We start from the raw sequence: 26,635 nt of genomic DNA on the forward strand, positions 1-26,635 counted from the left end.
TATGGGTTTTATTAAATATCTTTAATAACCGAATCACTTCTTTCCCTGAGCCTGTTTCTCCAGTTTCTCCTTTTCGGTATTCTGCAGCTGTTCCAGTGTGAGAAGTGACACTCCCAGCTGGTCCTCTCGAGTGAAGGGTTGTGCCATTTGACGGAGCCAACGTTTGGCGAGCTGTTCACAATTTAATTCAGTAAATAGTTTGGACTCAAACTGCAAATATTCGAAACATACCTGCATCGATTCCTCCGTACTAAGATTGCAGTGATTATCCGTCAAATGTTCCTGGATCCATTTGGGCAGCTTTCCTCGTTTGTCTTGCCGTGAGAAGCGTTTATCAGCGAATATCATAATACCGTAATCTGTTTTACCACTATGAAAATAAAGAAAAATTACTTGTGGATAGCAAATTAAATCTTAGATCGATTAGTTCTCTGTTACCGAATGGCCCGCCCAACGCACTGAGCCGCATGTCGTAGGGCATCGAAGGTGAGAAAATCGTTTTCTCTTATTTGAAACTGATCGCGTAGATAATCTAGACGAGCTTTCAGTATCCTAGACTGCGTGTAGACGTACGGAATGCCAAACATCAGTACTGCCCTACCTAAGTGATGATCAAAATCTACACCTTCCGAAACGCGTCCACGAGCAACGGCCAATAGAACGGCTCCACGGCCACATTCGCATGCTTTCACGTAGTTCATCAGTGCATAGGAAGTCTCTGCGCTGTCCTGCGTTTCGATAAATAGCAATTTGTACCGTAGCAGTGTGTCGATGATACCCTGATCGTACCACGAGGCAACTACCGATTCCAGGTATAGGTACGATGTGAAAAAGCAAACAACTCCATCCGGGACGGTTTTTGCCGTTTCTACCAACAGTTGGCCATAGTTTCGTGTCACCGCAGTGTCTTCTCGGGTTTCGAATTTCGATGAAATCGCAACCTGATCATTTCCTCGGGAAACAATCTGATCGGTGAAAAATAGTTAGAATAAATGATTTTCCATCAGTCCGCTACTTACCATTGGCAACAGACACGGTCTTGCCAGTGTCATCGTAAAGGAACTCATAACCACTGGTTCAAAGTCTAAAATTTTCGGATACATGTCCATAGGGGACAAAGTACCGGAAGTGATAACCACACTTTGAAACCGCTGGAAAATCGGCTTCATCGCTATGGATGAGTCCATGCAGCTTAAGTGTAGGATTGGATTCGATACTGTAGGTGTTTTATCATCGAATGGCTCAATGATAATCGTAAATCCCTTGGTATAAGTGGAGACAAGCGTTGCAAAGGAGGTGATAACCGTCAAAGCGCCAAACTCCGTAAGATCGGTTATTTCCAATGTTCGTAGCAGTGAGGATAAGCGTTCGGCGCAGAAACGCAAAGGCTTTCGCTCGATACAGACCTTCGTCTGTACGTCCTTGAGGAACCCTGCAGGACTTTCTTGAACAACGTGTTGAACGCGTAGCCGTGATTTGATGTACTCGATAAACCTCTTCAGGAAGCTTAGAAAATGATCTGCATTTCGGATATTTCCGGGAACAACTTCCTTAAGGATCTCGGATGGCAGAACCGGGTTCGCTAGTACCATGTCCGTTTCACGGGCAAATGAAGCATCTTTCAATCCTTGCACCAACCTCAGATATTCATCGTTCAGTCGCTGGCGGTCGTCCTCTTTCATCCTTTAGGGGTAAGGAAATAATAAAAGTGTTGTCAACAATCGATGAATCAGAAACACGAATCGTAATTCCACCGACTTACTCTGAAACATATTTCTCCAACGTGTGAATGCCGGTAGTGCTCTTTTCAATCAATCTTCGATTTATTTTAACACTCATTGAGTCGACACAAACATTGTCTGGACGAACCCGAAAAATAAACCAAATCATATAAAGTGTGTATATTTTGTTTCATTCAAATTGTAGCTACCAATATTGTGAGCTTCATCGCAGACCACAACCGATTCTTTCGCGAGTTCCTTAGAAACAACTTCCGCTATTTTCGGATCCAGTAAATAGTGATAACTGTAAACGACCACCTGTGCTTGATTAATCTGAAAAAAAAATCAATCATAGTTCAATATATCTACATCCGAGTCGAAGACATTCAACACAAACCGCGAAACGAGACATGAAATACGGGCACCAGTTTCGCTCCCGCCCAAAGTCTTTCATATCGTCTATCGAGTAAACGCCCGGTGGCAGTGTGGTTTCTTTTCCCTCCGCTTGGAAACCTTCGTAATACTGACACACTGCCACCGAGTCATCCGTTGAGGCCCGATCCCGAACGTAGCTGGCCGTCATGCCGTAGCACTTGGCATCGACAATTTTTCCATCTCGCTCTTTGCTGACTTCTGAATGAATGCACATATTTTTTCGGGAGCTCAACACCAGCCCCGTGATGTTAGGCATCACACCGGTTTGTTTTTCATAATAGTTCATCAGGTGTTTCAATTCGGCAATGACCTTCTCAATTTCCGGCACGGTACGTGAGCAATAGATCAGTTTCCGTACAATGTGCGGATATTCCATGATATAGGCAACAATCAGTGACAGAAGAGTTGTGGTTTTACCAGTCCCTGAAGGCATCTCCAGTAGGCAGTGGCCTTTGGCATCGAAGGTACGCTTGAGCTCCAGCATGTATGCGTACTGTTCCGGATAGATGTACTCGTACGGAAAGTACACCAGCAACCCATCCACGCTTATTCTAAGAAAGATATTAGTAATGTTATTACCCGTTAGAGATGGCGAGATTGTTTATTTATTTCAAGATACCTCATTTTACCGGGTTTAGATTGTATCACCGGCAAATCACTAGATAATTATGCAAAATATAACGAATAGTACAAGCAGAAAGCGTGATTATTTACACTAGTCGGAGCGTTTTGACATTTCCTCGCAGTTTCGTTCCAAATTCAGAGCACAGTGGGCTTTCATTACGAAAATGCTCGATCAACTTCCAATGAGGTTTAGAACTATTTCAAATACGAATTGCAGCGCAAATCATGTAACTCTAAATTGGTAAAATTTCAGAATCCATAATGCATCACAAAATTTAAGCATTGTAAACACGACTTTCAAACAAAGACAAATAATAAGACATGACGGTGCCGAAGAAAAACTGAAATTGTTTATTGTTTATTATTGTAAAATCAACAGACACATTGTAGTTCTAATGATAGTTTCTAATACTAAGTAAAAAATTTGCTTGAATTGTTTTCCGTGAAAGGTTGAAGTCAAATCCAGATGATACACGATTGAACGATCTTTGCAAGCCTATAACGGCATAATTGCGATTCATTGTAAAGTTCTTCCGGTGCCTTACAATATGACCAGTGACCACTTAGCGGCGCACAAGAATCATTTCGATTGGGAGTGTGCCGTGAGTGAAAATAAACACATGTTAACGTTTTCGTTAATGGTAAGAAATCGCTCATTTTTAAAAGTGGACAAACTTTGTGTTCTGAAAAGCTGTCGGAGAAAATTTTCTACTGTTTCTTTGTTCAAATTCCCAAAGGAAATCGAATGGTAATACATTATAATTTTGTTATATTAAAGTGGATTGATGAAATGATTGTAAAATGCGCTTATTTTTCCTTGTCTTGAAGAATGGACTCGAATTTGTGTGTTCAACGAAGTGAAAGAAGAAATTTCAAATATAAAGCATCGGAGGCATTCCAACCCTTTTCAAAGATCAGTCAAATACAGAAAAGTGGTAATCAAATTATTTTTCTAAATAATTATTATGGCCGTTACTGTATTCAATCCAATGCTAAGACAAGACCTGACAACTGGCTTCTTATTCTTCCTTCCGAATCATCCTTCTCGTCATTTTCGCCCTGTGGAATAAATACCAACGTATCGGCTACAGTGTAGCCATATTTACAGATTTTTTAATAACTATGCTAGGAAAAAAATATCCACAGTGTGGAACACAACAGTTCATTATTCTCGTAGAACTAAACACACTTTCGAGTTTATACTAGTTGAACAAATCTTTTTTGGTTACACTTTAATTCACTAAAAAGAAAAACGGCTTGATGCTGATTTTAATTACACAGTGCTGCCATTATAAACATTTATTAACAATGAGATTGAAAAAAAGTGAAACATTCTCCGAAAATTTTCATTTTCATTGGTGAGCTAAAATTATACATTTTAATAAATTTGTTTTCTGATTTTCTTTATACTTGGCATCATTGCTCGCGTACCCTGCAAAAGTTTTTTCTTTTCACAATGTGCAGGTAGCAACATCAAAATCAGCCAATCTGGTCCATTTTGGAACAAAAGCAGCCACCCCAGATGCCAGGTCTTGTCTTAGATCCAATGTAGCTTGGTAGATTTCTGCACAGTAAAAAAAGGAAAAAGGCAGACGGAGAAGAAGGTTGCTAGTTTGTCGGCCATCGTGGAGGATGCGTCGTTTCGGAGTTTTGGTTCCCTTTTTTTGGTGTACCAGAGGTGACCGCACTCGGTTGGATTACCTAGTGAACTGCTTAGTTTGTTTCAAGGGACTCGAACAGTAGTGCGGAACGGATCTGGTACGTATCAGTGCCACTCTCGCTCGGTTTAGTTCAACGCGGCCTGTGCTACGTTTGTTGCATTTGGCTTCTCCGATTGGCTTTGGCATGGGAGTACAACATGAAGACTGCTCTCATGCTGAATGGACAGATCAAACAGAATAACTGCCAGCTCTACGGAAACTGTTGAATTATTTATTAAGGCCTGAGAACAGTGGGTCGCGTATAGATTTTAAATCTCCTTCCCTGACTCCCTCAATTCTCTTTTCGTCTGTGTGTAGGAACCTTATTGAGTATTCTCTCCTCTTCTTCTTTCCCCGAACACTACCAAAAAATTAAAGCGATTAAAATGGCGGACGCATTGAAACTGCCCACTTAGAAAAAAAACGTTCAACTGTGGTCCTTCATTGATCCAATACGTTGGATCATTGGTTCAATGAAAGTCCAATCAATCGTTCAACGGAAGGCCAACACGGGACCTTCGTTTGCCGATTTTGAAACAGACCGTTGAACCGACGACACGACCTGCCACTCGTTTATCAAAACTGTATCGTAAATTTAACTACCCCTCAGTAACTGGAAATGTCAAATCGGAAACGCTAGTGAATTTTTTTAAACTGGCAGCACAAGTTGATATATTTATTGATTTTGAATAACAGTCACCATAACCTTGGTTACTGCATATCGAAGGCAAGATGAATGTAAACAAAATAAATTTCAGATCGGTTATTATATTACGGAACATTTTAATGGATTTACCTGACTCGAGCGGAATGTAAAAATTGAGGAGTATGAGTTATGTCTTTTATAAAGCCAAGTTCAAAATTCAGACCTTGACTTGAAACCGTTGTGTGAGAAGGAAGACATGGAAATGACCGACAACGAGCTGAGCGAGGCTAGTGCTCTGCGGTACCTGCATAACGTACGGTAAAATGATTTCTTTTTGGAATTCCACTAGTAATCCTCGAATAGTGGCCAAGGTGAAATACTGTTTCCACTGCTGCGCAATCAACCGACACAAAACAATTTTGACACCGGCATATTACACCGAAACCTACTGCCTAGAAAAGCTAGCAGTTGAAGTGTACGAATGAATCGCTGGATGTAGATCATTGTCCTCGTTCGTTGGTTTTATCCATAGTTTCGATTAAATTCCGAAAATCGAGTTCATTTAAATGCATTTCTGCTTAATTTGGACAAAGTTTAACACTAATGGAACTATTCCACCGCTTTCAAAACATGTTTATTTGTTTTGGGGTTCCTTGGTAACTAGTCCATAGCAACTTAAACAGTGTTGCTCGAGAAGATTATTTTTATCATTTACAAGGGGTCGCTAGATTTGTGGTAACTGGCGGTGAATCGTTAGCGAACAGTTTTAATGCTGATTTTTCTTCGGAGTGCCTGGTCGTGTCGTCGGTTGAACCGAATGCAATTTTTCGTTCAACAAACCCGGCAGACAGAGGTTCATTGTTGAGCCATTTTTAACATGAGGAGTTGGAGCCCCGTTGAACTAGTTTTACTGCAGAATTTCTGAAGTTTTCTCCACTTATTTGTTCAAACCAACAATACATACCTGCACAATACTTCTACTTCACGTAGAATAACAACAAATTATCTTTCTATGTAAAGGTAACACTTAATGTTCACACTATTTTTGCAAGAGAAAAAACAACAACAAACCGTTCCAGCAAATTGAACGATTATTTCGTGCAATATGTCGTTCAACAAGCGCTCAAAAACCAACAAAATTAAACGGCCTGCTGAGAGGGTGATTGTGTTTTTTTTTGTACTAATCGTATCTAAATTATTTAGATTTTGTCACGGTAGATTTAAGATATAAGCCTTCAAAGTCGAGATATTTGATGAATAAGTAGAGGAATGTCATTCCAAGCTTTGCAATTTCCAGCAGTTCTTCAGTCAAAAAAAAAATGCGACAATTCGATAACTTCAATGAATTATTTTGAAAATTTCACAGAATATGCTCAACTAAATATCGAAGACATTGTCTGGTGGGTTTTTCAATATTCATCACCGTTTTCAAAAACATTACATTTGAAATGAATAAATAGAAAAAAAATAAACCTACGTCTTTAAGTACCAGAAAATGAAAATAATAGAATGATAGTACTCAACAGAGAGCAAGGATGTGAATATATGGAACGGAAAAGGTGAGACGTGACAGAGGGTCATTTAAGCAAGCAGAAATCTTTTAGTAACTTAACTTTTACCTTCTACCAGAGGAGTCGAGCTTGGGCATCTGAACAATGCGAATCGCCCGACTCCTTCGGTAGAAGGTAAAAGCAGACCCTGTCAGCTTGGAGCGAAATCAATCATCAGCTCAGCAACGCCATCGAACGGCATCACATTCAGCATATCATGTCAATTGCATGGGTGCGCAGTGCTGCTATTTTGGCGCGCACGAATTTGACATTTCTCTCCCCTATTTCTATGTACGAGATTCGATGCGGAGTCGCCTGAGGGCGCCATGTTAGCAAAATAGGATGTTGCCAATTATTTGTTCCGAAAATGTGAGAGCTGGATATCTTGTTAATATGATGTCTTTGGTAAAAGTTAAGTTACTAAAAGATTTTTGCTTGCTTAAATGACCCTCTGTCACGTCTCTCCTTTTCCGTTCTATATATTCACATCATTGCTCTCTCCAGCGATGCCAGATAGTAGTAGTGTCATTTCCGTAGATTGGCATTTTTCTCGGAAGCTCTCGCGGTGAAAAGCTTTTTTTTGCTCGTTAGACAAAACTAGTTTCCGTAGTTCTCCGTTGATAAATTTAAATTTCCGTAGATTTCCGTAGAAAAAATCCAATTTCCGTAGATTTTGTCTACGGATCCGTAGATCTGTAGAAAATGTTTTAATCCGTAGATCTACGGAAATTTCCGTAGATCTGACATCGCTGTCTCTCTTGAGTACTATCATTCTAAAATGTTCATTTTCTGCTTGTACAAAAATGGTCTCTGGTTAGGTGAACATCGCATAAAAAAGAAAAAAAAGAAATATTGACTTAGTCGTCAAAAAGAAAGAGTAAAAGAAATACTTATCAACTAGTCAAATATTGTTCGGAAATATACTTAAATTTGAGAAAATTATATCGACATTAAATCGTTTTTCTTTCTGTTTTTTTAAAACATAAATAAATCCGTTTTCTTACTGTTTTTCTCAATTTGATATGAATGTATGTTCCGCCCTACTTCGAAACAGTCATGAAATATTTCCTGTTTATCGAATGTACTAATATGTCATTCTTTGCGTCCATGATATGAACGCTCTCCAACTCCGACAAGTTTGTTCTACGCATGCTTTTCTTTTTAGTTTGAATACGAATCGTAACCAAAACAAAACAGAAACACGTGAATGGGCGGTGGGTGTCCAATTTCAACCGTTTTCGCCAACAGCAACAGTTACTATGGTTACTAGTATACCGATTTGCTCATAATAATAATCCAGTACATTCTAAAAAGTGCGGAAGAATCTATTAGTGTTTTATGATAAAATGGATGACGACGAGTACAAAAATCTAACAGAGAGCTTTTGCAGCAATGCTCAAAGCCCCGAAAGAATGGTTCGTCAGCGATCACTGAAGGCGTTTCTGGATTTCGTTCATCAAAAACTAACGGCCGAGCAGGCACCGGCAGTTTTTGACTGTACTTATCTGCACATCCTACGGTGTTACGGTGATCGATTCGAGATGATTCGAAATTTGGCAATCACGCTCATTGGAGAACTACTGGACAAGCTTGCCGCAAACGATTTCTATTTGGGTTATATTGTTCCCGTGATCAGTCGTCGAATTGGTCAATCAGAGTTAATCGAGGAAAGTGAAGAAATTCGTCTACAATTGCTGGAACAACTTGAATGTATAGTTCGGAAATATGCTGATCCAGATGGGAGTCGTGGAGATCCATTGTTGAAATCATATGACAATATTATCGATATCCTAGTGAAAAGTTTGAAAGATCCCTATCCAGCTGCACAGAAAAAAAGTTGTGAGCTGGTGAAATTGTTGGCAGAATCAACCCCAAGTATGCACTTTCGTGCCGAAGCCTTAGTCCGTCCTGCTACCGGTGTGCTAAAACATCGCCACTCTGCCAACAGGATTGCGGCTATGGAAGCATTAGGCATGTTGTCACTTCATATCCATTCGAATTCAGACTGCGTGTCGCAGATAATAGTTGATATTTCACCTCTGCTTATGGACGATGTCCCCTTTGTGCGTATGGCATGTGGAAGGGTCGGATGTATGATGTTCATGAAACTAAGAGATCGATACTCCTTGTTTCCACGGATACTACCGCTGGTGTTGAATTGGTAAGACAGAGACCTCTTTTCGAAGGGCTTACATATAACTTATAATTGTTTTCAGTCTAACCGATGATACACCCGACGTTTACGAGGATATTCTTCCACGCTGGAAAGAGGCCGGCGAGTTGTACTACACGGAAAATGAGACGGAGCTTTCGAAAATGAAACTGATTGACAAGACTCCGGCTAACTACCCGCTGGAATACGAACGTCCTACTCTTCCCTGCAGGGCAATTGTTCAGCGTAGCCTACGAATAGTCAATCTTATTCTTCATGAAATGGAAGAGTGGACGGAGTCTATTCGGTTACACTCTACCAAGTTGCTGAAATTGGTGGTTCTTCACTCGGAAAAGGCGATCTCTACTCTATTTCTGGAAGTAAATCCTGTACTTAGCAAAACGTGCATGGATACTGATGTACTGGTGAAAGAAGAAGCTTTGAAAGTAGCTCGCCTTTGCGGCATTCTATTAGAATATGACACTTGGAGTAAACATACTTTTGCCGAGTTTAAAAAGTTCCCCACTTTGGGTCATTTGAGGTGTCTTAGAGTTATGTATCAATCTTCTGGTGTGGAGAAATTGAGAGATTTGTTGAAAATAGTATCCTTATTAACTGACACAGATGTTTGTCATAACAGGAAACAGACTTATCAGTTGGAATTGCTGGAATTTTGCGATGCGCTTGTTACCGATTATCATCGTGTGTACAACGCAACCGAAATCGAAGGTCTTGATAATGAAATTGAACAACTCAAGGTGGAAAAAATACTGTACACAGTAGTACTGAAACTAGCAGCTTTTAGCTATGAAGATGTTGGCCCAGTTAGGGATCGTGCTTTGGATGTTCTGCTTAAATTGGGTGATTCTCGAACGGCACAACTTCACGAGCGTCATCTGGCAGACGTTTGCGAATCGCTGGAGAATTTGGAATCGTCCAATTCGGATTCAGCAGAAAGCATTATGCTGCTGGCCGGACTGGTTTTCGTGTGTGGTTTTCGACAGTCATATCATCGAGCCGTTAAGACGGCGCTGGAAACTGCACTCAAGCACGCGATTCCACAGGGAAAAATCAAACTTTTCAGTTCGATATCTATCGTGAGTAGTATTTTGCACTAGTGCTGAACAGGTTTCACGTTATACTTTGGGAGGGTAAAGGCAATCGGGATTTGCTCGAAACTTACCAGGCAAATGTTTGCTGCTTTTTCTTTGCATGTGGTTTATCTTCCGGTACGTGATGCACAGGCGATGCTGCAGTGGAATAAAACGATGCTAGATGTGACCCCTGCGGAACAGGTCGCACTGTTACGAGAATTTATCGAAGGTTTGTGTTTGCTTTGAGATAATAATCACCTGAATTATATTTTTTTAGTGAATACACTTTAATAAAGCTTCTTTAAGCTTTAAAAGGATTTAACTATCCTCAACTCACCTCTATACTAATCTTTCCAGCCAAGGTCCAAAGAACAAACTCCAGATTCCTCGAGGCTTCACCACTTTGTTCAATAGGAATTTCTTTCACTTTCTAATTTCAGGTAAAAAAAACACTTGTGTCCGCTAGCAGCATTCAACTAGTAATGCCGTCTCGAATAGAGATGGGCAATTCGCTCCTGAGCCGTTCCAGTGAATCGAATCTTTAAAGTGAGCTGACAGCTCACAGCTCTTTTTAAAAGATCCACAGCTCACCAGTTCACCGCACTGGTAAGGTGGAAACAAGCTATGAGCTGAACGGATCTTCGGCTCTTGAATAGCGAGTTCTAAATGAGAAGAAATGTGTGCTTTCATTTGTTCTACCAAATGTGCATCTATCCTTCTTTAACAGATTGAATGTGCCATTGTCAATAAGAAATCTTACCTCTCACTCAGTAGGCTAAGGTACATTTAGGGATGCCAACAAATGTGACATAATAATGATTCGCACACAAATTAGTTCGCATAGCATTGTTCTTTGTGCATTAATGATTTCGATCATGCATATGAAAGAAAAACGGAGTAAGAGAAACGGCACAAGAAAAACGGTGCGCTCAAAACGAACCTTCAGTTCAATCTAAATGAGCTGATGAGCTGATGCATTGCATCGATTCACTTTAGTGAGCTGATCGGATCGGAGCTGCTCACCGGTATGAGCTGTTTCGCACATCTCTAGTCTCGAACTGCCTATATTTCCTTTTTCTATTTCAGACCGCACAGTCGTGCGTTACGAAAATTTCATGATGATACACTGAGGGTGTACACATCAGCACTTCTCCCTTAAGAAAATACTAATTCAATTATTCTTCATGATTACAAAAATAATCGTTCAAATATTTCAATATTTACAATTATAAAATACAATACAATGCAAGATATTCTTGCCAATTCAAACTATACCCTTATTTCGAAATTACATCAAGTAAAACAAAAAAAATTAACTCGAGCAATCTTTGATTATACAAAATCACTGTCGAAATTGGATTTCCGCAAACGTTTTGATTTTCTAATCTGCAAATCCGACGATTCCGCCGGCTCCAAGCAGAATTTTCTCTTTTCTCCTTTACTCGTCTGGTCTTCATCAGGGAATCCCCTAAATTCCTCCTCATCACTATTGCTCTTCTCATCATTGTTTTTGTCTTCGCATGGCACCCAGGAAACCAGCGGGTTTCTTTCTCTGGAGCTGTCCCTAATCCGCATCTGGGAACGGTGTGCCATTACCAGGACGTTTCCAATTGTAATCTGGAAAATGTGTTTAGAAAAACGTTTCAAAAAGTTTGCTTTCAGCCATCTTCTGTGGTCGTGAGGGTTATGGTTTTTATACCACACCGCATCACCCTCCATCAGATTGTCATAATGATCAATATTATTATGCATTGGGAATTTTGATGACTTTTCATCACTGGGAGGGTGTGGTAACTTCTGTTTATTATGCCTCTTGGGGTTTAATAAATCAATAAGCTTCTTTGGAGTGTAATTTAGAATTCTCTCAGAAGGAAACTCTCCTCCACTAGTCAAACAACCGTTCCTGTAGTTAAACAAAAATAAATTTATTTGGTCCTCCCAATCCAATGTCTTAGTTTCTGGTTCTATCAAAAATTTCTTTAACACGTCTTTTACCGTTCTCACTAGTCTCTCAGCCTGTCCATTACTGGATGGATTGTAAGGTGGGCTTTTGAGAACTTTTATTCCTTGTTTTTCTAAAAAACTCACGAAACTGTAGGAATTGAATGGAGGTCCCCCGTCAGAAACTAAAATGTCCGGTAAACCAAACCTAGCAAAAATAGCCACCAGTTTTTTCAGGACTTTTCCCGAGTCTGTACCGTATCTCATGTATTCGACTTCAATCCATTTGGAGAAGCTGTCCACTACCAGCAAAAATGGACGATGTTCAAAGTGAAAAAAATCTATGTGTATCCTACTAAACGGTTTTGTAGTCGGTGTCCATTTGGATTCTATTTTTGTTTTTTTTACTACAGCCATACTACCACAGATATCACACTGCTTTACAAATTGTTCAATGTCCAAATTTATACCGAACCAATACACGGATCGCCTAGCCAATAATTTCATTTTTAAAATGCCTGCATGATTGGCGTGTAATAATTTGAGAGTTTTATTTTGCAAAACCTGCGGAATAACAACTCTGTCCCGATACATTAAACATTCATTTATTATCTCTAATTCCTGTTGGTTGGAATATACGTCAATAAGTTGTTTATCTACTTTTTTTGGCCATCCAAACTTCATATATTTAATAATGTCTTGCAAAAACTTAGTTTTTAGTAAATTCGGCTATTTTTGCTGAGTCTAAAGGAAATTCCCCTCCGAAATTGATGTTTCTGATCAATTCTTCGTCTAAATGTTGTGGAACTTCTTCCTGCAATGGGAATCGCGAACAGAAATCCGCATTTCCCATTTTGGACGATGGTCTGTATTGGATGGTGAAATTGTATATAGACATTTCTAGTACATATCGCTGAAGCCTGGTTACAAAAATTGCATTTTTCCCTTCTTTGCCAAATATGCCCACTAATGGTTTATGATCAGTATAAACCATAAAATGCTGTCCGTACAAAAATTTATGAAATTTTTTTTATTGTAGAAATCAATGCCAGAGCCTCCAAATGCAGGATAGGATAATTTTTTTGTGCTGAATTCAGAGAAAAAGATGTGAAACATATTGGTTTCTCGGTGCCATTTACGACGTGTGCAATTACTCCACCAAGACCATAGCTTGATGCATCTGATACGATTACAATGGGCTTTTTTGGATCGTAAAATTCCAGAAAATCAGTCTTTAGTAGTGAATCTTTACTTTCTCGAAATGCTTTGTAACAATTGGCGTTCCAAACAAATTTCGTATCTTTTCTTAAAAGATTATATAAATGATAAAGTTTTGATGATAAATGCGGTATAAATTTATTGTAATAATTTATCAATCCCAAAAATGATTTCAACTCAGTTATATTTTCTGGCACTCTTGCCTCTTTAATTGTTGAAATTTTATTAGGGCACGGTAATAATCCTTTTTCACTTATAATGTGCCCCAAATATGGTAGCAAGTTTACGAAGAATTTACATTTTTCCCAATTAACTTTTATGTTTGCCTCCGATAATCTCGTCAAAACCATTTCCAATTTGTTTTTACAATCTTGCAAGTCTTTACCCGCAATGAGAACGTCATCCAAGTAGCAATAAACTTTATCTAAACCCTGCAATACTTGCTCCATAATCTGTTGAAAAATCGATGCACTAGAGGATGCGCCTTGAGGCAATCTGTTATATGTATACAATCCTTTGATCGTGTTTATAACCATGAATTTTCTGGACTTCTCCGATAAGGATAACTGGGTATATGTCCCCTCAAGGTCCAGCGAACAAAAAACTTTGCTTCCTGCCAATCCGGCGAATAAATCTTGTGCCGTAGGCAAGGGATAAGTATTTGCAATTAAACATTTATTTATTGACACCTTGCAGTCTATGACTAATCTTATATCATTGTTCTTTTTTATAACAATTACCACCGGGGATGCCCACTCACTGGTTTTTAAGGGTGTTATCACTTTTTCGCTCTCTAATTTATCAAGATAGAGCAAAACTTTTTCCCTTAACCTATAAGGAACGTTATAGGCTTTTTTAAATATTGGATTTTCTTCTTTTAAGATTAATTCCGCTTCATAACCCCTAATGGGTACAGAAAAATCTTTAATAAACACGTTAGAAAATTTGGTCTTGATTTCATAAACCATTTTAGTTCCATAGTTTCCAGTATCATTTTCTGTTATTGAATTTGTGAAGAAGTGTCTCCAATTAGGGAAAAAGACATCCAATCCATCACGTCCTAATAGAGGAATAAAATTATTTCTGCATTTCAAAACTACCAGTGTCAAATTCGCTTTTATAGTATTATACATTATAGAAACATTTATTTCTCCCATGATTTCTAAACTATCTCCATTTACTACCAATAATTTCTTCCCTGATTGTTTCAGAGGCATCGAAAAATTCAAATCATATTGATGTTTACCCATAACTGTTACAGACGAACCACAGTCTACCTCCATTTGGATAGCTTTTCCCTCCATAATAACATTAATTAAACAAGGATTATTTATTTTGTTTACAGAAGTTACCAACATACACTGTATATCACCTGCTTCAGGTTCGTCATCGCTGTCCTCCTTTGTTGACATCCTGTTGAAAATCTCATTCAGTGATTTACTTTGGCTGGTCCCAGGCTTCTCGTAACCATCGCCGAAATTCACCGCATCTCTTTTCAAGTTTTTCAGCTTGAAACATTTCTTTTTTATATGCCCCTTAATTCCACAAAAGTCGCAAATTAAACTAGAGTAGTCTACCTTTTTCCTTTCCCACGGTCGGTCAGGAAAATTAGCTCTAGCTTTGGGAGTGTCTCCCCTATTGTATGGCTTAAACCCTAATCTTGATTTTACTGGCCCTCTTGAAGAGCCAGGGGTGCCAACAATGTTACTAGCTTGTGCATTATTCAAAGCACTTAACAGTTTTTGCCATGTTTTACCCCGGGGAGAATTTGCTGGATTTATTGATGAAACTAATTCAGGTTTATTTCCTATACCGAGCGACTTCGCGTTTGATTTAGCCATCTGCCATGTAATTATAATTTTTTCCGTGGCCTCCGCACTAAGATCTTCATCCTCATTGAGTATCTTTTCTTGCAAAGCAGTATCTGTTATACCAGAAATTATTCTGTCCCGTATAGCCTGATCTTTAAATGTTCCAAACGCACAAAACTCCGCTTGGAGTTTAATAGCAAGGACATAATCTTCCAAAGACTCATCAGGGTGCTGTACCCTGTTGGAGAATCTTAAACGTTGTACTAAACCAGATGGTTTTTTATCAAGGCGAGTTTTTAATTTTTTTATCATGTCATTATACAACACTTCATCTAAATTCCCCATGGGATACTGAAGTTTCAGTTCCGCATACACAAGCGGGCCCCCTAAGTAATTTTTTAAGTTATCATCAACCTTATTGGCCATAAAGCAGTACTCTAAACGATCTATCCAATCACAAAAAGCGGTGCCTTTCCTATAAGGCTCAATGAAAGAAGCCATGCCCATTTGAGACATTCTGTTATAATTCAAACAATACACAATAAAATAATTCAAAATTAGGCCTCTCAGTCAAACCAGAATATTCAAAATGAAATATAATAAATATGGAAATCAAATTGACTCACCGCAAAAATCCAAATACTCGCTTTCAATCAATCCAAATACTTGCTTTCAATTGATGTATTCTTGGTTTAAATCTTATAATCATAAGCGCCTTTGCCTCCTCTTTTGTAATGTTAATTCCAGCCGGAACTCAAACACGTTTGCTTCGTTATTCAGTTATATAACTCAAATCAACTTGTCACTTTTGCTATACCGGATCAAAGAACAAAAAAAAAAAAACAAAAATTAATTATTCCGGCATATAATAAGATTACAACGCAAACAATATATGCATACAATTGAATAATAGGGATAAAATACAGTCTAGCTTTTGTAATTTGCTCCGATACTTAATACAAAGCTATGCCGCCGAACAGCAAAATGGTTGTCATATAATAAAAAAAATTGCATGCCCTTAATTATTTTACACCATCTACAAATTTGCTCTATTGTACTTACTCACACACTCGTGATATGAAATAGAATAAAAATAAAATGGCTTCTCCACACTTATGAGCAAACCACGCCACGCCAAATCTATTGTTAGAGAAAATTCAATCGCTCACCGCCGTTTTAATCTGCATTCTTTTTTTTCTCTAAAGATTAGCATTCGTACATCACGAATTAAAATATAGAGCACTCTCTTTTTCCACCAGTGAAATATAAAAGAAATATAAATGCCGTCCAAACGGCGTCGTTAGTCAAACAATTTCTTTATCCTCGTCGCCAGTTTTAGTGAATACACTTTAATAAAGCTTCTTTAAGCTTTAAAAGGATTTAACTATCCTCAACTCACCTCTATACTAATCTTTCCAGCCAAGGTCCAAAGAACAAACTCCAGATTCCTCGAGGCTTCACCACTTTGTTCAATAGGAATTTCTTTCACTTTCTAATTTCAGGTAAAAAAAACACTTGTGTCCGCTAGCAGCATTCAACTAGTAATGCCGTCTCGAACTGCCTATATTTCCTTTTTCTATTTCAGACCGCACAGTCGTGCGTTACGAAAATTTCATGATGATACACTGAGGGTGTACACATCAATTTTAAACTCTCCTAAAGTTAAATTTATTTTTAAAAATATACCAATTTTTTAATACTCAGCTGCTTCCTTTGCTTACAGACATTATATCACCTTACATGGTATGGGCCGCCGGTAGAAGTGCTGAATCAATTCGCTCGATGGCCACAGCTTGTTTCTGTTCCATGTCCCAGGGAGTTGAAAATGCTATTGTAAGTATTTAATCTTTGTATTGTGTTTTACGCCTTCGATATAGTTGAGATCACAGAAGCTTATATTTTATATTATTCATCGAAAAACAAAAATTTTTATTTAATCTTACTAAACATTTTTATTTAAGAATACGCTTAGACTGGACAATGCGTAATATAGGCCCCAAAGTGGTCTTTAGCCGCTTGTCCAATAAGTTTTATCCCTACATCCCCGTAACCAACCCCGATGGGACCTTATTCGTGTACTGACAGGTAAGGAGGGCTTGTCTCCTCTTTTCTGAGAGCGAGCCTATCCGAGCGTCTGTTCTGGGGTGGCTTATTGTCGTTCTTGTGTCAGCGTGGGACTTTAAACAGGGCTGATACTATGGCTCTCTGGCGAAACAAGAGGTTTGTGCAGGCCTAACAAGCCGCCCGTTAAACAGCCGTTATGAATAATCAAGAAAAAAAAAAACGATTCGGAACAATCGGCAACGACCTAGGTGACGAGCAAAGGACTACGATTGTAAGCTTGGCACATGGAACTGCAAATCACTTAGCTTTCCATGATTCCGCGGCTTCGATGTCGTAGCACTGCAGGAACTTTATTGGACGGAACAGAAAGTGTGGAAAAGCGGATAACGAGCAGCTACCTTCTATCAGAGCGTGTTAGGAACGGGATTTGTAGTGGTGGGCAAAATGCACTAGCGCGTGATTGAAGAATTGAAGAAGGTAGCGCTGGCCGAATTGAAGATCAAGGTACGCGGAAACAAATGACAACGGCCAACGATGTGTGAACTTTGCAGCCTTTCGAGGAACGATAGTCCAAAGCACCTTCCCCCGCAAAGATATCTACGACCTCGTTCTTATTGACGAACGATTCTTCTCCGATGCCAACAATATCCCCACCTACCGCAGTGCCAACATAGATTCTGACCACTATCTTGTCGCGGTTTGTATACGCTCAAAACTATCGACGGTGCATAACAATCGTCGAACACAAACGCTGAGACTTAATCTCGAGCAGCTACGTAGCGATCGTACTTCCGGGGAATACGCGCATCTGCTGAAGTTAGTGTTTGCAACGGAAGTGACTTTTGAATATGCCTGGGTGAATAGAAGGTTCACCATAAGTAGAACTGTCGCAACCGTACTAGGTACGATGTTATCGAATCGAGGCAATGACTGGTTTGACGGCTAATGCCAGTTGGTCGAAGAATGCTCCAAAGACGAGGATGCTGCAACACCGCACGAGAACGAGCCAGGAAAGATAAAGACAGGCGCGTAACAGACAGAACTTGGTTTTCCGGAAGAAAGAGCACCACCAGGAAGATCGTGATCAAGAAGCGATGGAACAGCTGTACCGCGTAAATGATACACGGAAGTTCTATGGGAAGGTGAACAGCTCACGTAGAGGTCACAGGCCGAAATGTGCAGATACGAACGAATATGAGGGGATCGACAGGTAGAAGCGGTTCTAAGACGAGCATCTGAATGGCGAAGCGCAAGATATAGAGAACGACACAGGTATTAATCTGGATGCACACTCAACCGACGACAGATTCCCAGCCCCTGATCTATCAGCGATAAGTGAGGAGATCAGTTAGCTGAGGAACAACAAAGCCGCGGGCTATGACCAATTACCAGGCGAGCTTTCTCAAACATGGAGGAGAAGCACTGGTTAGATGTTCAGAAGTGTCGCGAATACATTATATCAACGCCATTGAATTCAAAGCGACATACGACACAATCGATTGAAAACAGCAATGGCATATTATGCACGAATTCCGGATAAACTGGCGCGATTAGTCAAAGCAACGATGGGTAGAGTGATGTGCTACGTCCGAGTTTCTATGATGCTCTCGAGTCCTTTCGAATCTCGAAAAGGGCTACGGCAAGGTGATGGGCTCTCTGGTCTCTTGTTCAATATTGCTTTGGAAGGTGTGATTCGAAGAGTGAGGATCAACATGAGTGGTACGATCTTCCGAAAGTTCGTACAGCTTTTTGGGTTCGCTGACGATGTTGATATTGTGACACGTAACCTTGAGAAGATGATGGAAACATACATCGAACTGAAAGATGAAGCTAGGCGTGTCCGACTAACTATAAATGCGTCAAAAATAAAATATATGCGAGGAAGAGGCTTTATAGAAGAAACACTACGTCTCCTACCACGAATATTGATAGACGGTGGCTGACGAGTTCGTGTATTTGGGCTCACTGGTGGTGTATTTTAGCAGGAAATCGTGCATACCGCGGACTTAAAAAAATTCTTCGATCCAGTAAACTACGTCACTGCCCGAAATTGACCATCTATAAAGCGCTTATTAGACCGATTTTGTCGTGAATACGACTTTACTATGGGGCGCCTTTTCAAAATTAGCTATATGGAAGAATGGTCAGAACTTAATTGTGAATACTTCGACTTATATTAACAGTAGCAATATGTGACCTGGGATTGTTTCCCGTGGACCCATTGAAACGTATAATCGTCATCTGGAAGACACTAGTGTCATATTTAATCCACCGACCATTGCCGATCGCCAGCTACAGACTGAATCTGCCAGAATCGACCATTGCGACCGGAATTAGCCACTACCCTAATGATAATACCCTAGTTTTAAGTTAGTTGTTAATTAAAAAAAGAAAATGCCCTTGGCATCTTAGAGCTTAAGCAGTGTGCCTTCAAATATGTTACTATTGAATAAAAAAAACAGTAGCAATATAATTCTTTCACCATTTCATCAAAAATATGATCGAGAATTTAGGATTATATTTTCAAAAATGTTAAAAATTAAGTTTTCTCAAACTTTGAAAACAATGCGGAAACCTCTTTACGACGGTTTTGAGGTAGTCAGACACATATCTTTAACTGAACGCGTATAAAAGAGTGTGGTCGAAAATCGATCATTTCTTCTTGTGTGTTGGATGGAAGCAGACGTCGTGAGAATGATTTATCATTTGCTTTACGGTCGTCGAGGGAGCGGTATCATCAACCAACAGCGACGGAGAGTGCACCTTCTGCGTGGTTAAAACCTCAAACGCTCAGGTAGCATGATTTATCATTCGCTTTCCGGTCATCAAGCCGAGACTCTGAGTCTACTCTTAGTTCTAAATTTAGTTCTTGAACTCAGGTCCAGTTCCTTATTCCAGAATTCTTCTGTTCGATTCTTTTTAGAATCATAATAATACTCCCAAAGAATTATGTGACATTTTACTGTACTCTATGCAACCCATTTTGGCAGTCGTGGCGAGATATCGTCTTCAAGCTTCAGAGCTTAGTTCCGGAATATGGGTTTAGAATTCAGAGCCTGCGTGCTGAACTGGATTCTGGAAAAAGATTCCGGAATTGATTCCAGTTTTGAAATTGTAGTCTACTAAAATCCAACTGAATTCTGAGTCTGTTCTAAGGTCTGAATATAGTTCTTGAGCTCAGGCCCAGTTCCTAATTCCAGAATTCTTCAAATCGGTTCTTTTGCCCTGAATACGACTTACTTTACTATGGGGCGCCTTTTCAAAATTTACTCTGTACAAGAATGGGCAGAACTTTACCACGAATATCTTTTGATGTACTTAACCCAAGAACATATTTCTTTCTACAAGCTATCGGTAATATGATTAGGAATTCGTGATTAAATTTTCAACAGCGTGAAAAAAAACCTAAAAATAATTGAAAAACAATGTTTTCTAAAACTTTTGAGAAAATTCATCACACTTGCTTGCCTTTTTCGCATCCGGACGACGGTTTTGAAGTAGTCAGGCACATATAAGAATCTACTGAACAAATAGAAAAGGAAATTTTTTAATAAAAACTGTTCATTTCTTTTATTGCTACAGACGAAACTGGATGTCGAGGTGAGGTTCTCCCACCAACATCAGTAAGAACAAACCAAGTATAAAGCGTGAAACGCTCAGGTCGTCTTCTCATTTGGACTTCGGTCGTCAGGAGGAGCAGTCGGCAATGAAAGTAGACCTTTTGCGTGGTGTAAAGCCTCAAACGCTCAGGTTACAGAGCCAGTTTTCAGGATAATTTGATGTGCAATTTTCGCAGTGCAAAATTCGCAACAGTGTTTAATATCTTAGAGAATTACACAATTTGGCCCTTCTGAATGCCAGAAATTTATCTCGTACGGAATTTTGATAACTTTTTTCACTGAAATATTTAAATCCGAAACGAGATGATTGACATAAAAATTCTGTATATATCTATTTAGAACAATAATTGTATACCCAAAGAATTATGCGAAATTTTCTTCACTACACTGTATACGGCCCATTTTTCAACCACTTGTAGTTTGTAGTAGAACTTTCTGCTGATTTGCTATATAAAATGCATAGCACCGATTTAGAAGCCATTAATGAAAGGTTCCTTTCAGAACCACCATTATTTTATCATAAAGAACTATACTGGTTATTTCGTAATATTTAATTGTGTGTCAGAATCTTTTATGTAACTAATCTGTACTTTAGTTTAGGAGAGTATCGTTTCAAATTATAGTAGTGAAAAAAAGGAAAGCTTGCACAATTCACACAATCGATCAACTAATTGATATTCGAAAGTATAAAGAAAGAGTGTCAGTTTTATTCATATTCACGACATCCAGTTATGTCTCTGACATTACACACCCGTACTTTTTCTATGGCCACGAGACCTGGAATATGTTGACAGAGAACTAACGCGCCCTTAGTGTCAACGAAAGAAACGTGCTGCAGACCATTTATGGCGGAGTGCAGATGAAAGACGGGACGTGGAGACGGTGTATCAACAGCACGAATTGTAACAGTTGCTTGAAGAAACACTGGGCATGCTATTGGAATACTGGATGGGAACCTAGTGAAAATGGTTCCTGGATCTGATTCGGTAAGCACAAGAAAAAAGTGGATCGATCAGGTGGAGGGGATTTACGAAGTATCCGGGCCTTGTGTGGCTGGCGAAGAGCGGCCATGGATCGAGCCACATGGACGCGTGCGCTATATACAGTAAAAGACGGATGTACGTTATTTTGCATAATAAATTTTATATGGAATTAAGTCAAATGAAACAGTTGGAGGAACAAACGACCAAATTTACCGACCACGTTGAAACCGCGTGGATACAATTGTACAGACCGAAGAGCTCAAGAAAAGAACGTGCTGTCTCACAGATAGAATTCAATAGACTGATTTTATTATAAGTTCATGAGTACAATGATATGATCGGTTTGATTGGTTTGAATGTGTGTGTCAGGCGAAGCATCGTATTCACAGGTGACGTGAGTTTAGATGCTAGGTAGTAGCGAGGGTTGTTCATCGATTACGTTCGAACATAAGCCGCCCACCAAATTCCGGTCCGGAATTTCATTACTTAATCGTCTTGAAACGTATTCATCGCTGTCCATGGGTATCAAACGAATTCGCCGGATGTCTCGTTGTGTGATTCCGTTGCCAGTTTTCAGAGATGCTACTCGGACCAATCCATCAGGTCCTGGATGAACTTCCACTATCCGTCCAAGCGGCCACTGCTTCGGCTTATCGTTTTCGCCAACCAAAAGTACGAAGTCACCAACCTTCACGTTAGATGCAGATTTTTGCCACTTCGTGAATACCTGCAACGATCGTACATATTCCTTCTGCCATCTTGCTCGAAACTCCTGAGATACACGCTGAACAAATTGCCAACGCGACATAGAGCTGACACGGCGTTCGAGTTGGTTGATTTCCGGTGCTGTTGTCAACGGCCTCCCAATCAGAAAATGCGCGGGGGTCAATGGCTGCGGGTCCGTTGGATCATTGGAAATCGGTGTGATGGGACGAGAGTTCATGCATGCCGAAACCTGTGCCAAAAGAGTCGACAATTCCTCGAACGTGTATGTGAAATTACCTGAAATTTTACACAGCAGCTGCTTGGCGACCTTGATACCAGCTTCCCAGAGCCCTCCATGGTGAGGAGAGCGTGGCGGAATAAAGTTCCACTCGACACCCTTATCGGCAAGAAAATCTGCCACGATCGATTGGTGTGCATTGGAATTGAAAAGATTTGCGACGTCCTTCAATTGCTTTGCTGCTCCACGAAAATTTGTAGCGTTGTCGCTATATACCTTTGCTGGCATACCGTAGCGACTGGTGAACCTGGTAAACGCCGCCAGAAACGATGGTGTACTGAGATCCGATACTGCTTCCAGCCATACCGCCTTTGTAACGAAACAAACGAACAAGGCTATGTATCCCTTGCTCGATGCAGCTCCACGTACCTTACGGCTTATGATATTCACCGGACCCGCATAATCTATTCCTACTACAGAGAACGGAGGCTGTGGATCCAAACGAGATGATGGCAACTGACCCATTTGCTGACGTAAAGGTAGAGGTTTCATTCGAGCGCATGTTACGCATTGCCGAGTGATTTTACGAGCCGCACTTGTCCCATACGGTATCCAAAAACGTTGACGAGAAATTGCTAGCAAAGTTTGCGGTCCGCAATGAAAGTTGTTGATATGGGCGTCATATAATATTAGAGAAGTGAATATAGAACGCCGAGGTAGCAGTAGCTGGTGTTTTGTATCATAATTTAGCTTCGATTGACGGATACGGCCGCCCACCCTGAGAAGCCCGTCTGCATCCAAGTAAGGATCGAGTAAACGAATAGAACTTCCGCTAGACACAAATTTCTTTCAAGCGGTTGATATCATTCGAGAAGTGAGATTTCTGTGTGTGCGATACATATATTAAAAGAGCCTTATCCAACTCTGCAGATGTTAGACGTTCAGGTCCACGGGAACCGAATCTCAAAAGACGAGCAGTGACACGTAGCAACATTTGTTTGTTTGGGTAGTAACGATTTAACATCTCATCTAAAAAATGTTTTTGATATGCGACCATGAGACCGACTGCCATAGATTTTCGTTCACGGTCTACTTGTTGCCTTTGTGCATCGTTAAGATCTCGATGTGGTGATGAATGCTGCCAATTTGGACCATGCCACCAAAGATCATTCGTTTTCAAATTAACAGGAAGAGCACCTCGCGATATTATATCTGCAGGGTTGTCGTGGGTACCAACGTGATACCAGTTGATCGACGGCAAGAGAGTTGCGATTTCGGCTACGCGATTTCCAACATATGTTTTCCATCTAGACGCTCCGCCAGATATCCATGCCAATGCTACCTGGGAATCACTGTAGGCTCGAATTTCGTGAAACTGTTTTGCCAAAGCTGCAGTAACATTGCTGATTAGACGTGCCAAGATCACCGCCGCATTTAACTCCAAGCGAGGTATGGTCGACCGACCCTTCCCGATCGGTGCTGTTTTCGATTTTGCACAAAGAAGATGCGATGAATGGTTGCCATCTTCGTCGACGGATCGAATGTATATGCAGGCGCCCATTGCCTTCTCGGAAGCGTCACTGTAGCCGTGCAGGTAGAGTCGTGTAAGGCTTCGAGCGTAGACGACTCTTCGTGGTATCTGAAATGAATTGAGAGCGAACAGATTCTGTGCTAAAACTATCCAATCATCAATCAACTCACCAGGGGGAGTTTCATCCCAGTCCACCTTCAGCTCCCACAAACGTTGCATCACCAACTTCGCCTTGACGATGATTGGAGCGAGCAAACCCAGAGGGTCGAACAGGCTGGCGATTTGCGACAAAAGGATACGTTTAGTGGGCTGAAGGATCTTAACTGGTTGATAGGAAAACAAGAGCTCATCACTGCACGGCTGCCAGTGAATTCCAAGGGCCTTGATGGTTTCGTTTCCATTTAATTCGATCGGGATCCTAATTTCGAGGTCTGCTTCGGATACACCTTCAAGGGCCCTGTTACAATTAGACGCCCATTTACGCAGGTGGAAACCTCCAGATGCAAATATTTCCGAAAGCTGTTGTCGTAACTGTTGAGCTTCTTCAGGAGAATCTGCACCGATCAAAACGTCATCAACGTATGTCCCCTTCAATGCCTTCTGGACCGCATCCGGGTAGTTTACAGCAAAGAGATTGAGCAACTGTTGAACGCATTTTGTCGCGAGGTACGACGCCGGTTTTGTTCCGTAGGTGACGGTGTTTAGAGTGTACTCATCGATGTCATCTTCAGGTTTCCATCGCCATAAGATTCGTTGATAATCACGATCCTCCGTTGCAACTTGCACCATACGGTACATCTGCTGTATATCACCAGTAAGTGCAATAACTGGGACACGAAACCGTAGCAGAATGTCGATGAGGGAATCTTGTAGGACAGGACCACTCATTAGCACGTCATTAAGTGATTTTGAACTAGTCGTTTTGGCCGAAGCATCGAAAACGACACGGCATTTGGTTGTAGTGCTGGACTCCTTCAAGACGCAATGGTGTGGGAGGTATACTGATCCAACCGGTGCTGGTGTTTTGGCGAGAGACATATGGCCTGCCTCGAGATACTCACGCAGAAAGAAGTGATACTGTCCCTTAAGCTGATGATTTTTGGCCAACTTTCGCTCAATTTGCTCAAGCCGTTTAGTAGCGATTTCACGAGATTTTCCTAGTGATTTTGGATCTTCTCGGAAGGGGAGACGAACTTGGAATCGACCATTGTTGTCGCGAACGGTGTTCTGTTCGAAATGTGCCTCACACATCCTTTCTTCTTCACTGAAGTGGGGACCTGGATGCGTGTATTCCTCCATCTCAAAAAATCTTTGCAATTGTTGAGAAAGTGTATCATCAACGAAGGTGATTAAACAAGTAGAACTGATAGGGGCCGCTTGCGGTGGTGTTTCATAACGACCTGATACCACCCATCCTAGCTTCGTATTTTGAAGAATAGGCAGACGACCTGCTGGATCGAGAACAATTTGTCCAGGTTCCAATAGCTCTAAAAACGGTTGAAGGCCCAAAAGAATGCTGATTCTTCCAGGATTATGAAATTGCGGATCAGCCAAATGTACGGAATGTGGAATTGGCCAATCTTCGATATTCACAGGACACAATGGAAGGTCGGCAGAGATTTGATCCAATATGGCACACGGAAGGCTAAACTGGTAATTTGAGCACCTGGAGGCAATTGTTACGGTAGCGCCTAAACTGGAGTGTGTGCTTGTAGACGATATTCCTTGAAAATCCAGGTTTATAGGCGATTTTTCAACACCGAGCTGACACCGTATTTGTCGAAAACGTCAATAGTAGCCGTCAAAAGAAGCACGTTCGTACCATCGAGATGATCAGATAGGTTAATAGCTGATATAAGCGCTTGCGGTGATGCAGAGGTATTTTCTTCGAGTGGTGTCACTTGGGCTGCTGGTTGAAAAGCGTTGTGAAGCAACGTATGATGCATCTGTCCACATTTTCGGCAGAAACCCGCCTTGCATTCTTCTCCACCATGGTTCCTTAAACAATTCTGGCATAGCTTCTGTCTAGAAACCATAAAGAATCGATCAGCTGAGCTAGTGTGTGTGAACTTACCGTATTGGTACGGTTGATGACCAGGTCTCGAACAAATGCCACAGATGACTTGTGTTTGTTTAGTAGCAACTAATGCAGAAAGTTGCTTAGATTGGGGCCTTAATGCTGGAACCTTATTAGCTGGGATGGTGCTAGAGATCCGGGACCGTTGTGATGATTGCAGGGCTGAGCTTCGATTATCAATAAATTTCAACAGTGCGTCAAAACTTATATCATCCTCTTCAAGGTCCACAATCCTTTGACACCACAGTTCTTTAGTGTTCGAGTCCAACTTTTCATACAGAACGTGTAGTAACCAAATGTCTCTTTCTTCGCGTCCGAGAGCTGCTAAAGCGCGAATCACTTCATCCGAAACATCGTGAAGGGAGCGCAAACCAGATGGGGACGACGCTGTCAATGATGGTTGGCTCAAAATACGAGTGATGTGCAGATTAGCGATTGCACGCGGTTTATTGTATCGCTCTTTTAACTTTTGAAGAGCTGGTTGATAGTTAGCATCCTCAACATTTAGATGCGAAATCAGTGTAG

General features: G+C 40.5%; 3 protein-coding genes across 5 annotated transcripts in view; 1 reads left to right on the forward strand and 2 right to left on the reverse strand.

Moving 5' to 3' along the window:
* On the reverse strand, nt 1–10,873 carry LOC131428489 (general transcription and DNA repair factor IIH helicase subunit XPD). Of its 2 annotated transcripts, XM_058592474.1 has the most exons (9): nt 10,260–10,873; nt 10,012–10,112; nt 2,119–2,707; nt 1,931–2,054; nt 1,763–1,859; nt 1,020–1,683; nt 439–965; nt 232–370; nt 1–171 (listed from the first exon to the last, which is right to left on the reverse strand). In XM_058592474.1, the coding sequence occupies exons 3-9, from the start codon at nt 2,638–2,640 to the stop codon at nt 34–36; spliced, it is 2,211 nt and encodes a 736-aa protein (XP_058448457.1). In that variant the 5' UTR covers nt 2,641–2,707; nt 10,012–10,112; nt 10,260–10,873; the 3' UTR covers nt 1–33. The 2 variants fall into 2 exon arrangements, with proteins under 2 accessions (XP_058448457.1, XP_058448456.1); XM_058592473.1 differs by lacking the exons at nt 10,012–10,112; nt 10,260–10,873 and adding an exon at nt 2,776–2,932.
* Nucleotides 7,861–26,635, forward strand: part of LOC131428488 (dynein axonemal assembly factor 5) — a 31,190-nt gene continuing 12,415 nt past the window's right edge. Inside the window, exons 1-4 of the mRNA XM_058592471.1 lie at nt 7,861–8,837; nt 8,893–9,925; nt 10,073–10,151; nt 16,616–16,725. Of these exons, the coding sequence (XP_058448454.1) occupies nt 8,023–8,837; nt 8,893–9,925; nt 10,073–10,151; nt 16,616–16,725 (2,037 nt within the window). The 5' untranslated portion in view covers nt 7,861–8,022. The remainder of the gene's footprint in view (nt 8,838–8,892; nt 9,926–10,072; nt 10,152–16,615; nt 16,726–26,635) is intronic.
* LOC131428490 (uncharacterized) lies at nt 11,204–15,593 on the reverse strand. 2 transcript variants are annotated; one of them, XR_009229387.1, is made up of 2 exons: nt 15,519–15,593; nt 11,204–11,539 (listed from the first exon to the last, which is right to left on the reverse strand). XR_009229387.1 is itself a non-coding variant. In XM_058592475.1 (2 exons), the coding sequence occupies exons 1-2, from the start codon at nt 15,316–15,318 to the stop codon at nt 11,487–11,489; spliced, it is 930 nt and encodes a 309-aa protein (XP_058448458.1). In that variant the 3' UTR covers nt 11,204–11,486. The 2 variants fall into 2 exon arrangements, 1 of the variants encoding a protein (XP_058448458.1); XM_058592475.1 differs by lacking the exon at nt 15,519–15,593 and adding an exon at nt 14,442–15,318.

Source organism: Malaya genurostris, chromosome 2 (assembly GCF_030247185.1).
Source record: "Malaya genurostris strain Urasoe2022 chromosome 2, Malgen_1.1, whole genome shotgun sequence".
In the NCBI taxonomy this organism is placed as follows: domain Eukaryota; kingdom Metazoa; phylum Arthropoda; class Insecta; order Diptera; family Culicidae; genus Malaya; species Malaya genurostris.

Excerpts from the sequence above, each read along its gene's own strand:
- LOC131428489 (XM_058592473.1), bottom strand. Across the intron at positions 371-438 it reads TGCGTTGGGCGGGCCATTCG|TGGTAAAACAGATTACGGTA; the intron begins GTAACAGAGAAC and ends TTATTTTCATAG. Across the intron at positions 172-231 it reads GTACGGAGGAATCGATGCAG|CTCGCCAAACGTTGGCTCCG; the intron begins GTATGTTTCGAA and ends AATTGTGAACAG.
- LOC131428490 (XM_058592475.1), bottom strand. The coding sequence starts at position 15,318 with ATGGCCAATAAGGTTGATGATAACTTAAAAAATTACTTAGGGGGCCCG. Across the intron at positions 11,540-14,441 it reads TGAAGCAGGTGATATACAGT|ATTACAATTGGAAACGTCCT; the intron begins GTATGTTGGTAA and ends CACATTTTCCAG.